General features: G+C 42.1%; 1 protein-coding gene across 1 annotated transcript in view; it reads left to right on the plus strand.

Moving 5' to 3' along the window:
- LOC133544965 (phospholipid phosphatase-related protein type 4-like) overlaps positions 1-16,235 on the plus strand; it is a 91,434-nt gene that overhangs the window by 63,516 nt on the left and 11,683 nt on the right. Inside the window, exons 7-9 of the mRNA XM_061890223.1 lie at positions 1,410-1,545; positions 9,322-9,547; positions 10,934-11,534. Of these exons, the coding sequence (XP_061746207.1) occupies positions 1,410-1,545; positions 9,322-9,547; positions 10,934-11,534 (963 nt within the window). The remainder of the gene's footprint in view (positions 1-1,409; positions 1,546-9,321; positions 9,548-10,933; positions 11,535-16,235) is intronic.

The following is a 16,235-nucleotide window of genomic DNA, read 5'->3' on the forward strand; positions in this document are numbered from 1 at the left end:
TTTATTCCAAGTTTTGATGCTTTCAGTGAAAATTTACGATGTAAATAGTGACAAAATAAAGACAGCACATTGAATGAGAAAGTGTGTCCAAACATTTGGCTTGTACTGTACATACGTACATACATTTAGTAAATACATACATTTCCAAGTACTGTACATTCACAGTGTATAATTGACCGTGCACGTACATACAGTACATACATGCATAAACATACATACAGTAAATAAATACATTTCCAAGTACTGTACAGTCACAGTGTATTTTTGGACTGTACATTCACAGTGTATATTTGACAGGGTACATACATACAGTACATACAGTACATGCATAAACATACATACATACGTACGTACAACATTTCTGAGTATTGTACATTCAGCAGTGGCGGGCCGTGCGTTTCCCACCTAGGCCTTCAGTGATGTCCGACTTCAATGATTACCTCTCAAAATACCATAATGGTAATTTCTGGATAAATACCATACACAAACACATTTACTGCGCACTGAACCACATCAACAGTGTACAAAATGGGTTATTTTCTGGCGCATTTAAAAATCAATAAACCCTTATCAGCAATTACAACATATCTTATGTGGTACTGTCAAAATAAAAATTGCAAAAAACATATTTAACGTGAAAAAATAATGACATACATTTTTTTGTGCTCACAATTGGTAGAGCCCTCTGACGCCGTATAAGCCAGTGGTGCCGCTCGTTGTGTAGCGGGCATTTCCCCATTTCATCACGGCTAAGCTAGCTTCCGGAGTTGGCCGACATGGTATCACAAGATGTAATTTCTCTCTAATTATCCTTCTTGAAAACGGTCTTCCAAATATATGTGCTGTCTTGTCTAATCGTAAAAGATGCAGGCGAGGCGTGTTGGCTGAGTTTTTAGTTTACTCCACAGCGTGCTCATCAAAAACATCTAGCTACCCCATAAACGGGGCTACTGCGCATGCGCTGTGGCATGCTGGGTATTGGAGTTCTTATGTTACCTAGCTCATAAAATCACAATATATATATCTGCCTTATGCCATCTTGAAGGCCTTACTGACAACAACTCGCGATCTGATTGTCTTTCGCAACTGTCTATCACTGTATGTCCCTGTTCGCTTACAGTGCACGGACACCCGCATTGTTGATACTAAAGGCCTCAGGCAGATTTGGTAAGGCATGGCAACATAAGCTAGCTGAATTCTGATTTGATAAAAAACTCTAAACTAAAAACAACAGCGCTGGAATGAGTGACATGAAGAGAATATGAATACTTATAGATATTTATGAAAGTAACTTAAAAAATACTTTATCTTTAATTATGATTATGATTTCTGGTTATGTTAGGCCAGCAGAGAAGGCCCTGCTGGCCCTGACGTCACACCACTGACATTCAGTGTATATTTCTATTCAGGGCATTTATGCAGTGGGAAGTTTCCAGCCTTGCGAAGCCAAGCCAAGAAAGCGACGACCCGCCCTCACCCTAAGAAAGTCGCCCCCACCTTCTGTGCCGAGTGTCAGCCAATCAGAAGTGAGCAACAACCGCCAAGGTGAGCAAACCATGTTTTTTTTTTTTTAATATAAACTTAACATAAGTGCACATCAACTCACATATTGAAGTAATATTTATACTGCTTTAACGTACATTTATTATTTGGTTTAAGTACATTTAAAGGCCTACTGAAATTAGATTTTCTTATTCAAACAGGTCCATTCTATGTGTCATACTTGATCATTTCGCGATATTGCCATATTTTTGCTGAAAGGATTTAGTAGAGAAAATCCATGATAAAGTTCGCAACTTTCGGTGCTAAGATAAAAGCCCTGCCTCTACCGGAAATCGCAGACGATGACGTCACATGTTTGATGGCTCCTCACATATTCACATTGTTTTTAATGGGAGACTCCAACAAAAAGGGCTATTCGGACCGAGAAAACGACAATTTCCCCATTAATTTGAGCGAGGATGAAAGATTTGTGTTTGAGGATATTGATAGCGACCGACTAGAAAAAAAACTAACAAAAAAAACGCGATTGCATTGGGACGAATTCCGATGGTTTTAGACACATTTACTAGGTTAATTCTGGGAAATCCCTTATCTTTCTATTGTGTTGCTAGTGTTTGAGTGAGTTTAATATTACCTGATAGTCGGAAGGGTGTCTCCACGGGTGTCTTGACGCCAATGTCTCAGGGGAGTCGACGGCAGCTATGGACGGCACAAGCTCAGCTTTTCTCCGGTAAGAACTGACTTTTTAACCACAATTTTCTCACCGAAACCTGCTGGTTGACAAGTGGTCAGGATCCATGTTCTCTTGACCGCGCTCTGATCCATAGGAAAGTTTCACCTCTAGGAATTTTTAACAAGGAATCACCGTGTGTTTGTGTGGCTAAAGGCTAAAGCTTCCCACCTCCATCTTTCTACTGTGACTTCTCCAATATTAATTGAACAAATTGCAAAAGATTCAGCAACACAGATGTCCCAAAAACTGTATGATTATGCCGTTAAAGCAGACGACATTAAGCTGTATGTGTGCGCTGCGCTCATACTTCCTAAAAACCTGTGACGTCTTGCGTACACGTCATCATTACACGACCTTTCGAAGACGAAACTCCCCAGAAATTTAAAATTGTAATTTAGTAAACTAAAAAGGCCGTATTGGCATGTGTTGCAATGTTAATATTTCATCATTGATATATAAACTATCAGACTGCGTGGTCAGTAGTAGTGGGTTTCAGTAGGCCTTTAATACTTTTAGCCAATGTAACGTTACACACAGTTTGAACAGTAACACTGTGTATAAACATTTCAGTAAGTTATTCTTTGGCGTAACGCTAGATCAGGGGTGTCCAAACTTTTTCCACCAAGGGCCACATACTGAAACGTTCAAATATGTCAGGCCATTTTGATATTTTTTTAATTTTGTACCAAAAAAAAAAAAATTGCCAAAAACATATTGAATATACATTTTTGTGTGTCAGCTCTCTGTTATGTGTGATCAAATATTTTATCATGAATTATTAGCTGGCCCTCCAATGGGCTCACCACTCGTGGGAGGGGCCATAGAGGTCGGGTGCATTGTGAGCTGGGCGGCAGTCGAAGGCGGGGCACTTGCCGGTCCGATCCTCGGCTACATAAGCTCGCTCTTGGGACGTGGAACGTCACCTCGCTGGGGGGGAAGGAGCCTGAGCTAGTGCGCTAGGTAGAGAAGTTCCGGCTGGATATAGTCGGACTCACCTCGACACACAGAGTTCTCTTGAGAGGGGCTGGACTCTCTTCCACACTGGGGTTGCACGTAGTGAGAGGCGACGAGCTGGGGAAGCAATTCTTGTTGCCCCCCCCCCCGGCTAAAAGCCTGTACGTTGTACCCAGTGGACGAGAGGGTAGCCTTCCTCCACCTTCGGGTGGAGGGACGGGTCCTGACTCTTGTTTGTGCTTACGCACCAAACAGCAGTTCAGAGTACCTACCCTTTTTCTATACACTCGAGGGAGTACTGGAAAGTGCTTCCCCTGGTGATTCCCTTGTCCTACTGGGGGACTTTAACGCTCATGTTGGCAACCTGGAAAGGCGTGATTGGGAAGAATGGCCGCGCAGATCTGAACCCGAGTGGTGTTTTGTTATTGGACTTTTGTGCTCTTCACAAATTGTCCATAACAAACACCATGTTCAAACATAAAGGTGTCCATATGTGCACTTGGCACCAGGACAACGGAGGCCGCAGTTCCATGATCGACTTTGTAGTAGTGTCATCGGTTTTGGACACATGGGTGAAGAGAGGGGCGGGGCTTTCTACCGATCACCACCTGGTGGTGAGTTGGCTGTGATGGTGGGGGAAGATGCCGGACAGACCTGGCAGGCCCAAACGCATTGTGAGGGTCTGCTGGGAACGTCTGGCAGAGTCTCTTGTCAGAGAGAGTTTCAATTCCCACCTTCGGAAGAACTTTGAACATGTCACGAGGGAGGTGTTGGACATTGAGTCCGAGTGGACCATGTTCCGCACCTCTATTGTCGAGGCGGCTGATTGGAGCTGTGGCTGCAAGGTGGTTGGTGCCTGTGGTGGCGGTAATCCTAGAACCTGAAGAAGGAGTCCTATCAGGTTCTTTTGGCTCATAGGACTCCGGAGGCACTGGACGGGTACCGACAGGCCAGGCGGTGTGCAGCTTCAGCGGTCGCGGAGGCAAAAACTTGGACATGGGAGGAGTTCGGGGAAGCCATGGAAAACGACTTCCAGACGGCTTCAAAGCGATTCTGGGCCACCGTCTGCCGCCTCAGGGAGGGGAAGCAGTGCACTGTCAACACCGTGTATGGTGCGAATGGTGTTCTGCAGACCTCGACTGCGGATGTTGTGGATCAGTGGAAGGAACACTTCGAAGACCTCCTCAATCCCACCAACACGTCTTCCAATGAGGAAGCAGTGCCTGGGGAATCTGTGGTGGGCTTTCCTATTTCTGGGGATGAGGTTGCTGAGGTAGTTAAAAAGCTCCTCGGTGGCAAGGCCCCTTGGGGTGGATGAGACCCGCCCGGAGTTCCTAAAGTCTTTGGATGCTGTATTGGTTGACATTGGGGGCATCACCTCTGGATTGGCAGACCTGGGTGGTGGTTCCTCTCTTTAAGAAGGGGAATCGGAGGGTGTGTTCCAACTATCGTGGGATCACACTCCTCAGTCTTCCCGGTAAGGTCTATTCAGGTGTACTGGAATTGAGGCTACGCCGGATAGTCGAACCTGAGATTCAGGAGGAACAGTGTGGTTTTCGTCCTGGTCGTGGAACTGTGGACCAGCTCTATGCTCTCGGCAGGGTCCTTGAGGGTGCATGGGAGTTTGCCCAACCAGTCTACATGTGCTTTGTGGACTCGGAGAAGGCATTCGACTGTGTCCCTCGGAATGTCCTGTGGGGAGTGCTCAGAGAGTATGGGGTGTCGGACTGTCTGATTGTGGCCGTTCGCTCCCCGTACGATCAGTGCCAGAGCTTGGTCTGCATTGCTGGCAGTAAGTTGAACACATTTCCAGTGAGGATTGGACACCGCCAAGGCTGTCCTTTGTCACAGATTCTGTTCATAACTTTTATGGACAGAATTTCTAGGCGCAATCAAGGCATTGAAGGGATTCGGTTTGGTGACCGCAGGATTAGGTCTCTGCTTTTTGAAGATGATGTGGTCCTGATGGCTTCATCTGGCCAGGATCTTCAGCTCTCACTAGATCTGTTCGCAGCCGAGTATGAAGCGACCGGGATGAGAATGAGCACCTCCAAGTCCCAGTCCATGCTTCTTGCCCGGAAAAGGGTGGAATGCCATCTCCGGGTTGGGGGGGAGACCCTGCCCCAAGTGGAGGAGTTAAAGTACCTAGGAGTCTTGTTCAGGAATGAGGGAGGAGTGGATCGTGAGATCGACAGGTGGATCGGTGCAGCGTCTTCAGTAATGCGGCCGCTGTACCGATCCGTTGTGGTGAAGAAGGAGCTGAGCCGTAAGGCAAAGGTCTCGATTTACCGGTCGATCTACGTTCCCATTCTCACCTATGGTCATGAGCTTTGGGTTATGACCGAAAGGACAAGAGCACGGTACAAGCGGCCAAAATGAGTTTCTTCAGCTGGGTGGCGGGGCTCTCTCTTAGAGATAGGGTGAAAAGCTCTGCAGTCCGGGAGGAGCTCAAAATAAAGCCGCTGAACCTCCACATCGAGAGTAGCCAGATGAGGTGGTTCGGGCATCTGGTCAGGATGCCACCCGACCACCTCCCTAGGGAGGTGTTTAGGGCACGTCCAACCGGTAGGAGGCCACGGGGAAGACCCATGACACGTTGAGAAGACTATGTCTCCCGGCTGGCCTGGGAAGGCCTCGGGATCCCCCGGGAAGAGCTCGACGAAGTGGCTGGAGAAAGGAAAGTGTGGGCTTCCCTGCTTAGGCTGCTGCCCCCGTGATCCGACTTCGGATAAGCGGAAGAAGATGGATGGATGGATGGATAGATGGATGGATGGATTGTTAGCTGGAATATGTCAGTTTATTTGTAATTCTATTAAGATTTTTTGCTATTTTTCTCTCACATTTTTACTGTTTTTGTTTTTTTCAAAGGATACTGCGGGCCCCTCCTGTCATGATAATACAATACTAATAATTATACGTTTGTATTAAGATTGTGTGACTGCATAAACTAGTGTGTCCAAAATTCTGCCTGTATGGAAATATTAATGTTCAGTTACACATTCAACAGTGTTTATTATTTTACATTTTCAAATGAATTAATTCACATATATATTTTTAAGATTAACTAAATAACAAAACTTTGTTTATATTTTTATTCTTTTTCCCTTGTAATTTAAGAGCTTCTAGTATTTTATATCGGGGGTTTAAATTTTTTCCAACAATTTCCACATAAAGAAGAGTCTAAGAATGCAGGGGCCATTTAGATATTTAAAAGAAAATGCTAAAAACAGATATTGTAAACATTTAAAGACAAAACGTTATGTCAGCTTTGTGTTTTAGGTGACTCAATTTATTAATATTAAGTATTATTTAAAAAAAATTGCATTTTTGTCCCTGAGTTCCCATTTCAACTTTTACCCCTAAAAATGCTTCAGGCTCGTTTTTGCTCATTTTGGTTGTGTTACTGAATTTTTCCTTAGACTTTTTTTATTTTTATGTTTGATTTAAAACATTTTCTTTCAATTATTTTAGATATCAATGATACATTGAGGAAATAATTTCCGCCCAGTTAAGTAACACTGGGACAAAAAAGGTCCTCAGGGAGTTAAGAGTGGATAAAAATGTTTAGATTAATTTATTTATTTTTTTTGCTCAAACATCCTAATCAACGTCAGTCCTGAATAAAAATACAGCAAACATGTTTTGTTTAAAAAAAATATTTTTAGCAATTTTTTAACTCTGGGCTGTGAAGCTTTGGACACCACATGATTCGGTTCTTGGGGGTAGTGATTCGATTCGATTTAGAATCGATTCTCGATTCAAAATCAATACTTTTTTTAATAACATTGGGTGCCAGTTCTATGATTAACTACATTCCTCCATAAATAAATGATAGCTCTGATACATTTCTGTATTACTTTTGTTGAATAAAATGATACCCAAACATTAAATAAAGTAAAATAAGGCAAACAGGTGAAGTATACGACACTTAAAGTAAACCTGTAAAGCAGGTATAGATAATCTACATCAGCAATATAATTGTCGACAGTTGGCAAGTCAGGTAAAAAAAAAAAAAAAAGTAACAATACATTTAACATGTATTTTTTTATTTTTTTTATTTAAATAAGAATCGTTAGAGATAAGAATCGCGATTCATTTGAAAATCGATTTTTTTTTAAACCCTTACCCAATCATGACAGCTTTTTATTTTGAAAAAAATGCATACGATGACCGTAACAGCAAATGTTAAAGTGCCAGGGTACCAATATATGCATAAGATTATGGGTGGGTACTGAATTTGGTACTTTTATTGGCACCGACCAAATTCCCTTGGTGCTACTAAGTATTGATCAAACGGTGCAAGATTTTGATACCTTTGTTGCACATGACGTCACATTAGGTTGCAGACCAAACACCGTAACTCACGTGAACAATCAGTCGAGCAGCCCTCAGCCAAACGCCCTTTAAGTATTGTTGACATTTTCAACACTAACAAAGCAAGTATGCTTGGTAGAAAATGCTCCGACATAAAGTAAGGCTCTGTCACGCCAAATTTCTTCCCCCCTACAAAAACCTTCCCCTCATTTACTTCCGGGGTCTTGATTAATACAGACATTTTGTTAATGCTATATTATAAAAATTTAAAAATTAAAATAAAAAAACAATCTTCAAACACAAGCTACGGGATGACGCATTTACTTCCGGGGTCAAGTTTCCTCTTATGTCATCCCATAGCTTGTGTTTGTAAATTGTTTTTTAATTTTTTATAATATAGCGTTAACAAAACGTCTGTATTTTTATAATATAGCGTTATATTTTTCCCTCTCCCGAGGATGTCGTAGTGGTTTGTGCAGCCCTTTGAGACACTAGTGATTTAGGGCTATATAAGTAAACATTGATTGATTGATTGATTGATTTTTATAATATAGTGTTAACAAAACGTCGTATTAATCATGACCCCGGAAGTAAATGGGCGGGGGGGTTGTAGGGGGGAAGAAATTTGGCGTGACGGCTCCACTCTTCCAAAATGCACTAGTTTAATGCTAATTTTCATTGGATTTGCCATAGACAGGCTACTAAGCAATTTTACATGGCCATTTCAACACCTCCAAATGTGGTAATGACAACTACAACTAGGATGAATCTTAGAATCAAACAGCTAGTGTGTGATAAGCTCAACATTCACAGTATTAAAACTTTGTAGGGCGCAACAAAACACATGTGTGTGACAATCATTGGTACTTTAACTTAACCTAAGTCTTTTGGAAAAAGCTACTTCCTAGTTAGCCAACATAACATGGATAGCCTATACAGTACTGCCATCTAATGTTCTGGAAGTGTAACTACATGGCAAAAAAAAAAATGCTGAATTTCAAATGTGACATTAAAAAAATAAATGTTTATTATCAAACCATTAACATTTATTAACACACGCAAAAATACCAAAAATTTGTACTCTTGAGTACCAGAAACAATTCCCAGATACTGGGGATTGGTATCGTATTGTTCAAATGTGAACAGTACCCATTCCTACATAGAATTAGCAATAAAATACATTTTGGTGCATTGTTTTATTTCTTTGGGTCGAGGGTCACTCATTTTATGTAACATTATCAAAATAAAAAAGTTAAATTAAGTTAAAGTACCAATGGTTGTCACACACACACTATGTGTGGTGAAATTTGTCCTCTGCATTTGACTCATCCCCTTGTTCACACCCTGGGAGGTGAGAGGAGCAGTGGGCAGCAGCGGTGGCCGCGCCCGGGAATATTTTTTGGTGGTTTAACCCCCAATTCCAACCCTTGATGCTGAGTGCCAAGCATGAAGGTAATGGGTCTCATTTTTAGAGACATTGGTATTGACTTTGGGTTTGAACTCCCAACCCACCGATCACAGGGCAGACACCCTAACCACAAGGCCACTGAGTAGGTGGCTTTGGGGTTTAAAAACCTGCCATAATTAGAGCAAATGGGTATATAAAAGGTTAAACATGACATACTATCTATTTCCATACACGACCGAAGTTAATTGAGAGATTTGAGCAAAAAAAAGTAGACAAAACTATGAATCCAAATCATTTTATAAATGGTTCTTAACTCCCTGAGGACTTTTTTGGTCCTGGTGTAATTTAACTGTCATTGTCATCCTTATTGTCATCCATTTTGAAATTGGATCTTTGCTCTGTGATCCAGTGGGCCACCACATGTTGACACCCAGTCAACCGGAACCAATCAACACCAGGTCCACCACCCACACCTTCTCCCCCAATCAGGCAGAGCGGATCCTCACACGAAGCTCCTCCTACCGGGAGCCATCCAGGTCCAGTCTAAAGGTCGCCAATGCTGAAGTGAAGGTCATCGTTCCGCCAAGTCCTTTGGAAAGTTCTGACAAGTCCTTCAGCAGTAGCACACTGCCAAGGTAACACATTGTTATACCCATTTCGTCAATATTATCCTACAATAATAAACTGATACATCACATTTTCTAAAGATTAAACAACTGTCAGGTTGAGTTTGGTTCAAAAAAGGAATACCATTAAAACATAGAGTGGTATTTGTGTCTAGCTTACGGGTTTTCGGGATATGAGCTATCTCTTGGCTAATTGTTGTGTTTTTACGTTACCCGCTCTACACCGTTTTATTCAACCAAAACACCTGGTCTTTATATATAAAATATATTTTGAAAACATTTTTTTTTCTGCACCATGACTAGGGAAGTTTGTTTGGATTGGATCATAGAAGTAAATGTTTTGAATGCATTTCCTCGAAAGTACACTCAAATAAGGACAAATAAGCCTTTATCAAACAATTTAATATGAAATTTAATATATAAATGCCCGTCCAGATGGCTTGATGAACATGTGCTGTCTTTCGTGCCAAATTTAAGACAAAGGCCCGCAGTTTGGACATCCCTGCCAGAAATCTGTAAAAAAACTGGCAGCTCAGTCCACAAAATTTTACCGTAAAAATATTGTGGTACCGTTTTTCAATTTACAGTAATGCACTGTAAAAAAATGTTTAAATAGTAACAAAATCACCATACATTTTACGGTTAAATTCTGATGACTGTATATATACAGTATATATATATATATATATATATATATATATATATATATATATATATATATATATATATATATATGAGTCTACTGAAAATGTCACCAAATCTACTGGGTCAAAAGTATACAAACAGCAATGTTAATATTTGGTTACATGCTCCTTGGTAAGTTTCACTGCAATAAGGCACTTTTGGTAGCTATCCACAAGCTTCTGGCAGGCTTCTGGTTGGATTTTTGACCACTCCTCTTGACAAAATTGGTGCAGTTTAGCTAAATGTGTTGGTTTTCTGACATGGACTTGTTTCTTCAGCATTGTCCACACGTTTAAGTCAGGATTTTGGGAGGGCCATTCTAAAACCTTAATTCTAGCCTGATTTAGCCATTTCTTTACCATTTTTGATATGTGTTTATATATACATATGTATATGTATATACATACATTTACATATATACATATATATATTTATATATATATATGTGTATATATGTATAGATGTTTGTATACAGTATATATTATATATATATATATACACATATACTTACATATATACGTATTTACATACATACATATATGTATATATATATTTATATATGTGTATATATGTATGTTTGTATATATATACATATATATGTGTATATATATATATATATGTATATATATAAATATACATATATATGTATATACAGTGTACTTAATCACAGTTTATCTTGACTTCAGTTGGTTGTATTGTGTCTTCCTTTAGGTCGCATGGTGGCTCCTCATCAGAAGGTTGTCGTATTCCTCGGCGTCATGCCTCAATCCACACTTCAATGGATTCAGTACGATCCAAACAACTTCTCAACCAGTGGAAGAATAAGAATGACAACAGGAAACTGTCTCTGCAGGTGATGGATGGAATAAGAGCAGCTTCTTTATCTCCTCAAAGAAATGTGCAGTTGCATTATCCTTCTGAACCATCGGCCATGGTTGTGGCTCCAGAGCCCCACAGTGGAAATTATATGCCTTTGGTCCCTGGCCAAGAAGCTGGGGCCCACATCCCTGCTCAGTACAACAAAATACCTGCTGGCTGCGTTCCAATAGCCAATAATAATCCCCTCAACCAGAACGGAGGTGTTGGTTTGCCCGGTGGACCCAGAATGACTATTCAGTCTCGTCCTGGATCATCCCAACTGGTTCATATTCCGGAAGAGGAGAATTCTACGAGCAAGGATCAGGAGAGTGAATCAGAAGACAGCACGATTGATGTGTTTGGATCAGCAAAACAAAACTGGATGAGAGTAACAGAGAAGACAACTCTTCCGTGTAGACCACTCAGTGCAGGCGGTCAACCCAGACTCATGCAGGTAAGGGATTCCTTCCTAGGTTTAATCCCTGAAGGGAAATGAACTGTAAAATCATCTGTATATGTTGTATTGCATGCACAAGACCATGCATATTGTAGATCCAGACCACATAAATGCAGGCAAAGAGAGACATCCGCAATAAAGTTGTCAGGCTGAGGTGAGAGGCGAGGAGGTCAGGACTGAAGTATGAATGATAATTGACATGTCTTAATTTGCTTATGCTGATGTGCTACGCATGAAAGTGGAATATTTAGCATCAGGGTTTGGGTTTCTGGGGAAAGTACAACAGGTCAGGTGCAGGGAAGACCCCAAAATGCAGAGAACAGCAGGCAGTATGCAGCTCAAAGTATATTTAATAGAGGCGCAAACAAAACAAAAGCACCATCACTGAAATAGGCAGAGAACACAGAACAAAACGAAAGTAGTCATGAAGGATAATGACTGAGAGAGCAATACTTGATGGCACACTTGCATGAATAACCATACTCAAATTTTGCCCATTCATCCATCCATTGCCTACGGCTCGTCCCTAAATCGCTTTTACGTAGGATTTGGTTTTTGACTAAATACTCGCCAAAAGTCTAGTCTGGTTTTTGGATACTGTCTCGGTTGTCGTGCAGCCAAACATGACCAAAAACAAATGAATGAGGTTGCCTGCGTATCATGCTGCAGACCAAACAAAAAATCCCCCGTGTCAGTGGCTCAGTTGTGTTATCAAGACAGTGAGACTTGGAGTGGTGCGATTGGGAGAAACGGTCACCCGAGTGATGGTGTTTTGTTTCGGGACTTTTTTGCTTGTCACAGATTGCTCATAACAAAACAATGTTCAAGCATATGTGTGTCCCGGGCCGTAGTTGATGATCGACTTTGTGGTTGTGTCATAGGACTTGCGGTCCCATCTTTGGGAGTTTTAGCGCCAAAGGAGCGGGAGGATGCCACTCAGACTTGCCAGGCCCAAAAACACAGCGAGTGTCTGTTGGGGACAAATTGCAGAGTCTCCCGTCAGAAAGAGTTTCAATTCCTACCTCCGGAAGAGCTCCAAACATGTTCCGAGGAAGGCAGCAGACATTGAGTCCGAGCAGGCCTTGTTCCGTGCCTCTATAGTTGAGGTGGCCCACCACCAATCAAGGTGGTCTGTGCCTGTTGTAGCGGTAATCCCAGAAATCGCTGGTGGACAGCACCAGTAAGGTATGCCGTCCAGTAGTCCTATTGGGTCTTTTTGACTCATTGGACCTGGTGGGCATCTGACTGGTACTGACAGGTCAAGGTGCTGTTTTGGCAGTTGCCAAGGAAAAAGTGCAGGAAAGCCATGGACAATCATGGACCACTCAGGAAGGGGATGCAGTATACTGTCAACAACATGAGTGGTAGGGACAGTGTGTTGCTGACCTCGATTTGGGATGATGTACTGTATATCGGTAGATTAAATACTTTAAAGACCACATCAATAACAGCATTGTGTTGACATTGGACACGGTTCCTCTGGATTGGCAGATTGGGTTGGCAGTTCCTCTCTTTAAGGAGGGCGACCAAATTGTGTCTTCCGATTATCGTGGGATCACACTCCTCAGCCTCACTGGCAAGGTCTATTCAGGTGTACTGGAGTGGGCAGTTTGGAGAGCCACTAGTTAGACCGAGAAATGGGGACAAATGACAAATCAGGATTTTGCCCCGATGCTCCGTCTGTGTTAAAGACAAGTTTTGATTAGTGAGTTGACACATCAAGAAATCACTGGCGACGAAGATAAAAGACTAAGATAGTGCTGGTAAAATGGCCCACATGTTTGGGCTACAGTGTGTCCTTACCATGGGTACTGGCAATCATTTGAACAAACTGGCCGCATACTATTTTCCATCCTATTCATCAAACATTTGTACTTTCGTAAATAATACACTGCGGAGGATCGACTTTGAAAGTATCAATATTTGTGAGGCAGTTGGACTCACTGATATCCCACCCAAATTATTAGAATAAAATCAACTACAAAATTCCCGCGGAAAATTTATTGGGACTGCTATCTGTGCCCTGGATCTCTGCCCGGAGGACGCTGGAAGCCGCTGTCTGTTTACGATGGTGCCGAGCGTCCAAATCTGTGAGTTTTACTAAATAAATAAATAAATAAATGGGTTGTACTTGTATAGCGCTTTTCTACCTTCAAGGTACTCAAAGTGCTTTGACACTACTTCCACATTTACCCATTCACACACTGATGGAGGGAGCTGCCATGCAAGGCGCCAACCAGCACCCATCAGGAGCAACGGTGAAGTGTCTTGCTCAGGACACAACGAACGTGACGAGGTTGGTTCTAGGTGGGATTTGAACCAGTGACCCTCGGGTTGCGCACGGCCACTCTCCCACTGCGCCACGCCGTCCCTACTAAAACCGTTTTTATCTTTTAACCTTTTTGAACAAGTTGTGCATGTTTTTATTTCAAGTCACCTGGACTACTGCAATGCACTTTATGCTGGCATTAGCCAAAAAGTTCTGTCCCGGTTGAAGTTAGTCCAGAACGCGGCAGCACGACTCTTAACAGGGGCCAGGAAACGCCAGCATACAACCCCAATCCTTGAGAGTTTGCACTGGCTCCCTGGTTCATTTTAGAATTGATTTTAAAACATTGCTCTTTGTTTTTAAAGCTGTACATGGACTGGCACCTCATTATATCTCGGACCTCATCAAATCTTACAATCCTGCGCGCGCTCTGAGGTCCGAGAGCCAGCTCCAGCTCGTGGTGCCCAAGACCAGACTAAAAACTAGGGGAGACAGGGCCTTCTATGTGGTCGGCCCTAAGCTCTGGAACACTCTGCCCCTCCATATTCGAACTGCTCCCACAGTGGAGTGTTTTAAATCTTGTCTTAAGACCCATTTTTATTCTCTGGCTTTTAACACTACGTGTATTGTGTGGTCCTCTGTTGCCCCTCAGTGTGTTTTAAAATGTTGATTTCTATTTACTGTTTTAATTGGATTCACCCTTAAAATCGTTTTTAATCAGATTTATTTTATATTGTTTTTATATTGGTTTTATATGTATTCATTTTTATTTTTTGTTTTTATTCAGTCATTGGTGGTGCTCAGGATAGTATTTGAATGTTGTTTTTAATATTGTTGTGCAGCACTTTGGAAACATTTTGTTTTTAAATGTGCTATATAAATAAAGTGGATTGGAATGGATTGGATTTTAGATGTAACAGTACGAAATGACCTACAGAGCTAACCTACAACATTACAGGGGCGGTTCTAGGCATGCTTATATGAGGGGGCAGTCAGAAATGTGAAGGGGGCATCATGTGTACACATCATGCTCCAGCACTCTTTTTTCTGTGCTTATAGTAACAATGCTTTCTTCATTGAAATGGGTCTAGCTATGTGTCCAACCCCAACCTAGAGTAGTGGATCACACTTTGTCAGGCCTCTACCTTCAGACCTGTCCAACTTGGGTGTCCCACCTGGAGACTAATCAGCTGCTGTTATAGCTCTTACGGTCACTGAGGCACGCAAACCCCCTGACCACAATAAGGTGGAAATCCCTCAGGGGGGGAAACATTAACAGCGCTGCCATATTTCTGACAGGGGAAACAGAAGCAGGCGTCTCGCACCACAGAATACTCTAGCCATGGTCGTGTGCGGTACCAGGCAGGATTGAATGATCTTGATGTTGAACCAAATGCACGCTTTGGGTAGCCACCCAGTATTGGCTGAGATGGTGCGTTGCCATTTAAGTCACTGGGTAGCTGAGCAGGCTGCTTTGGGGGAGCGCTTGTTGGGGGGACGGAGGGAGCTGGTGCAGGAGAAACAGTGCTTGCTGGTGCTAAAGGTACAGTATTGTTAGCTGCTGTCCCTGATGTACTAGCAGTAGCATCATTGCTACTACTACATGAAGGAGCAGGACTAGACTTTTTAAATGATCTGAAAAATGGATGCATTACAGAGCATTAACTGTTTCTTTGTGAGCTGCTGGAAGCTGGAGCAGGAAATAAGTAAGCTTGAACAACAACAGAAAAAACCTGCTGTGATTACATGAAGAAAAACAACAACAGTACAGAACTACAGCCTGGGGCGGGGCTTTACATAGGGGTCTGTCAGACACAGGTCACTTGTCTTCAGTTTGTCACGTGCAGTGGACGTGGGCACTCATCTGGGCACAAAACTCATTCACTCCAATGTATGTGTGTTGCCCACTTGTTTGTAAATTGATGAAAACGCCTGTGTTTTTGTTTTTAGATGTCTTGGTCATATCAAATTAAACTTATAATTAGTTTATTACAAAATGTAGATTGAAACATTAAAGGTTGACTATGTAGAATTACAAGAAAAACAACAGAAAAAGAATTCCAGCAGTCGATTGCCAGACCGTTGCTAAGTAAAACGGGCGGTTGCTAGGGACTCCGCTCTGAAGAGGACTGCAGAGGAGGACTGCTAAGCATGTTTCATTTTTACCGTCATTAACAGCATCATAAATGACTTGTAGCTTGTTACAGGGACAGTGGAGGCTCTCTGCCTTCCAAACCACTGCTGCTCAGAGCCTCCGCTGTCACTGCTCTCGTCAAGTTGTAAAAAAAAAAAAAAAAAAGGAACTCCGTTGCACCGAAAGTCCGCGACGATAAACGTGTTTATGACAGATAAGACTACACAAATACACCCATCCTAACAAGTATATGATAAATGTAGACAACTTTTCCTTTTCTTTTACTTTCATACTG

Source organism: Nerophis ophidion, linkage group LG28 (genome assembly GCF_033978795.1).
Source record: "Nerophis ophidion isolate RoL-2023_Sa linkage group LG28, RoL_Noph_v1.0, whole genome shotgun sequence".
In the NCBI taxonomy this organism is placed as follows: Eukaryota; Metazoa; Chordata; class Actinopteri; order Syngnathiformes; family Syngnathidae; genus Nerophis; species Nerophis ophidion.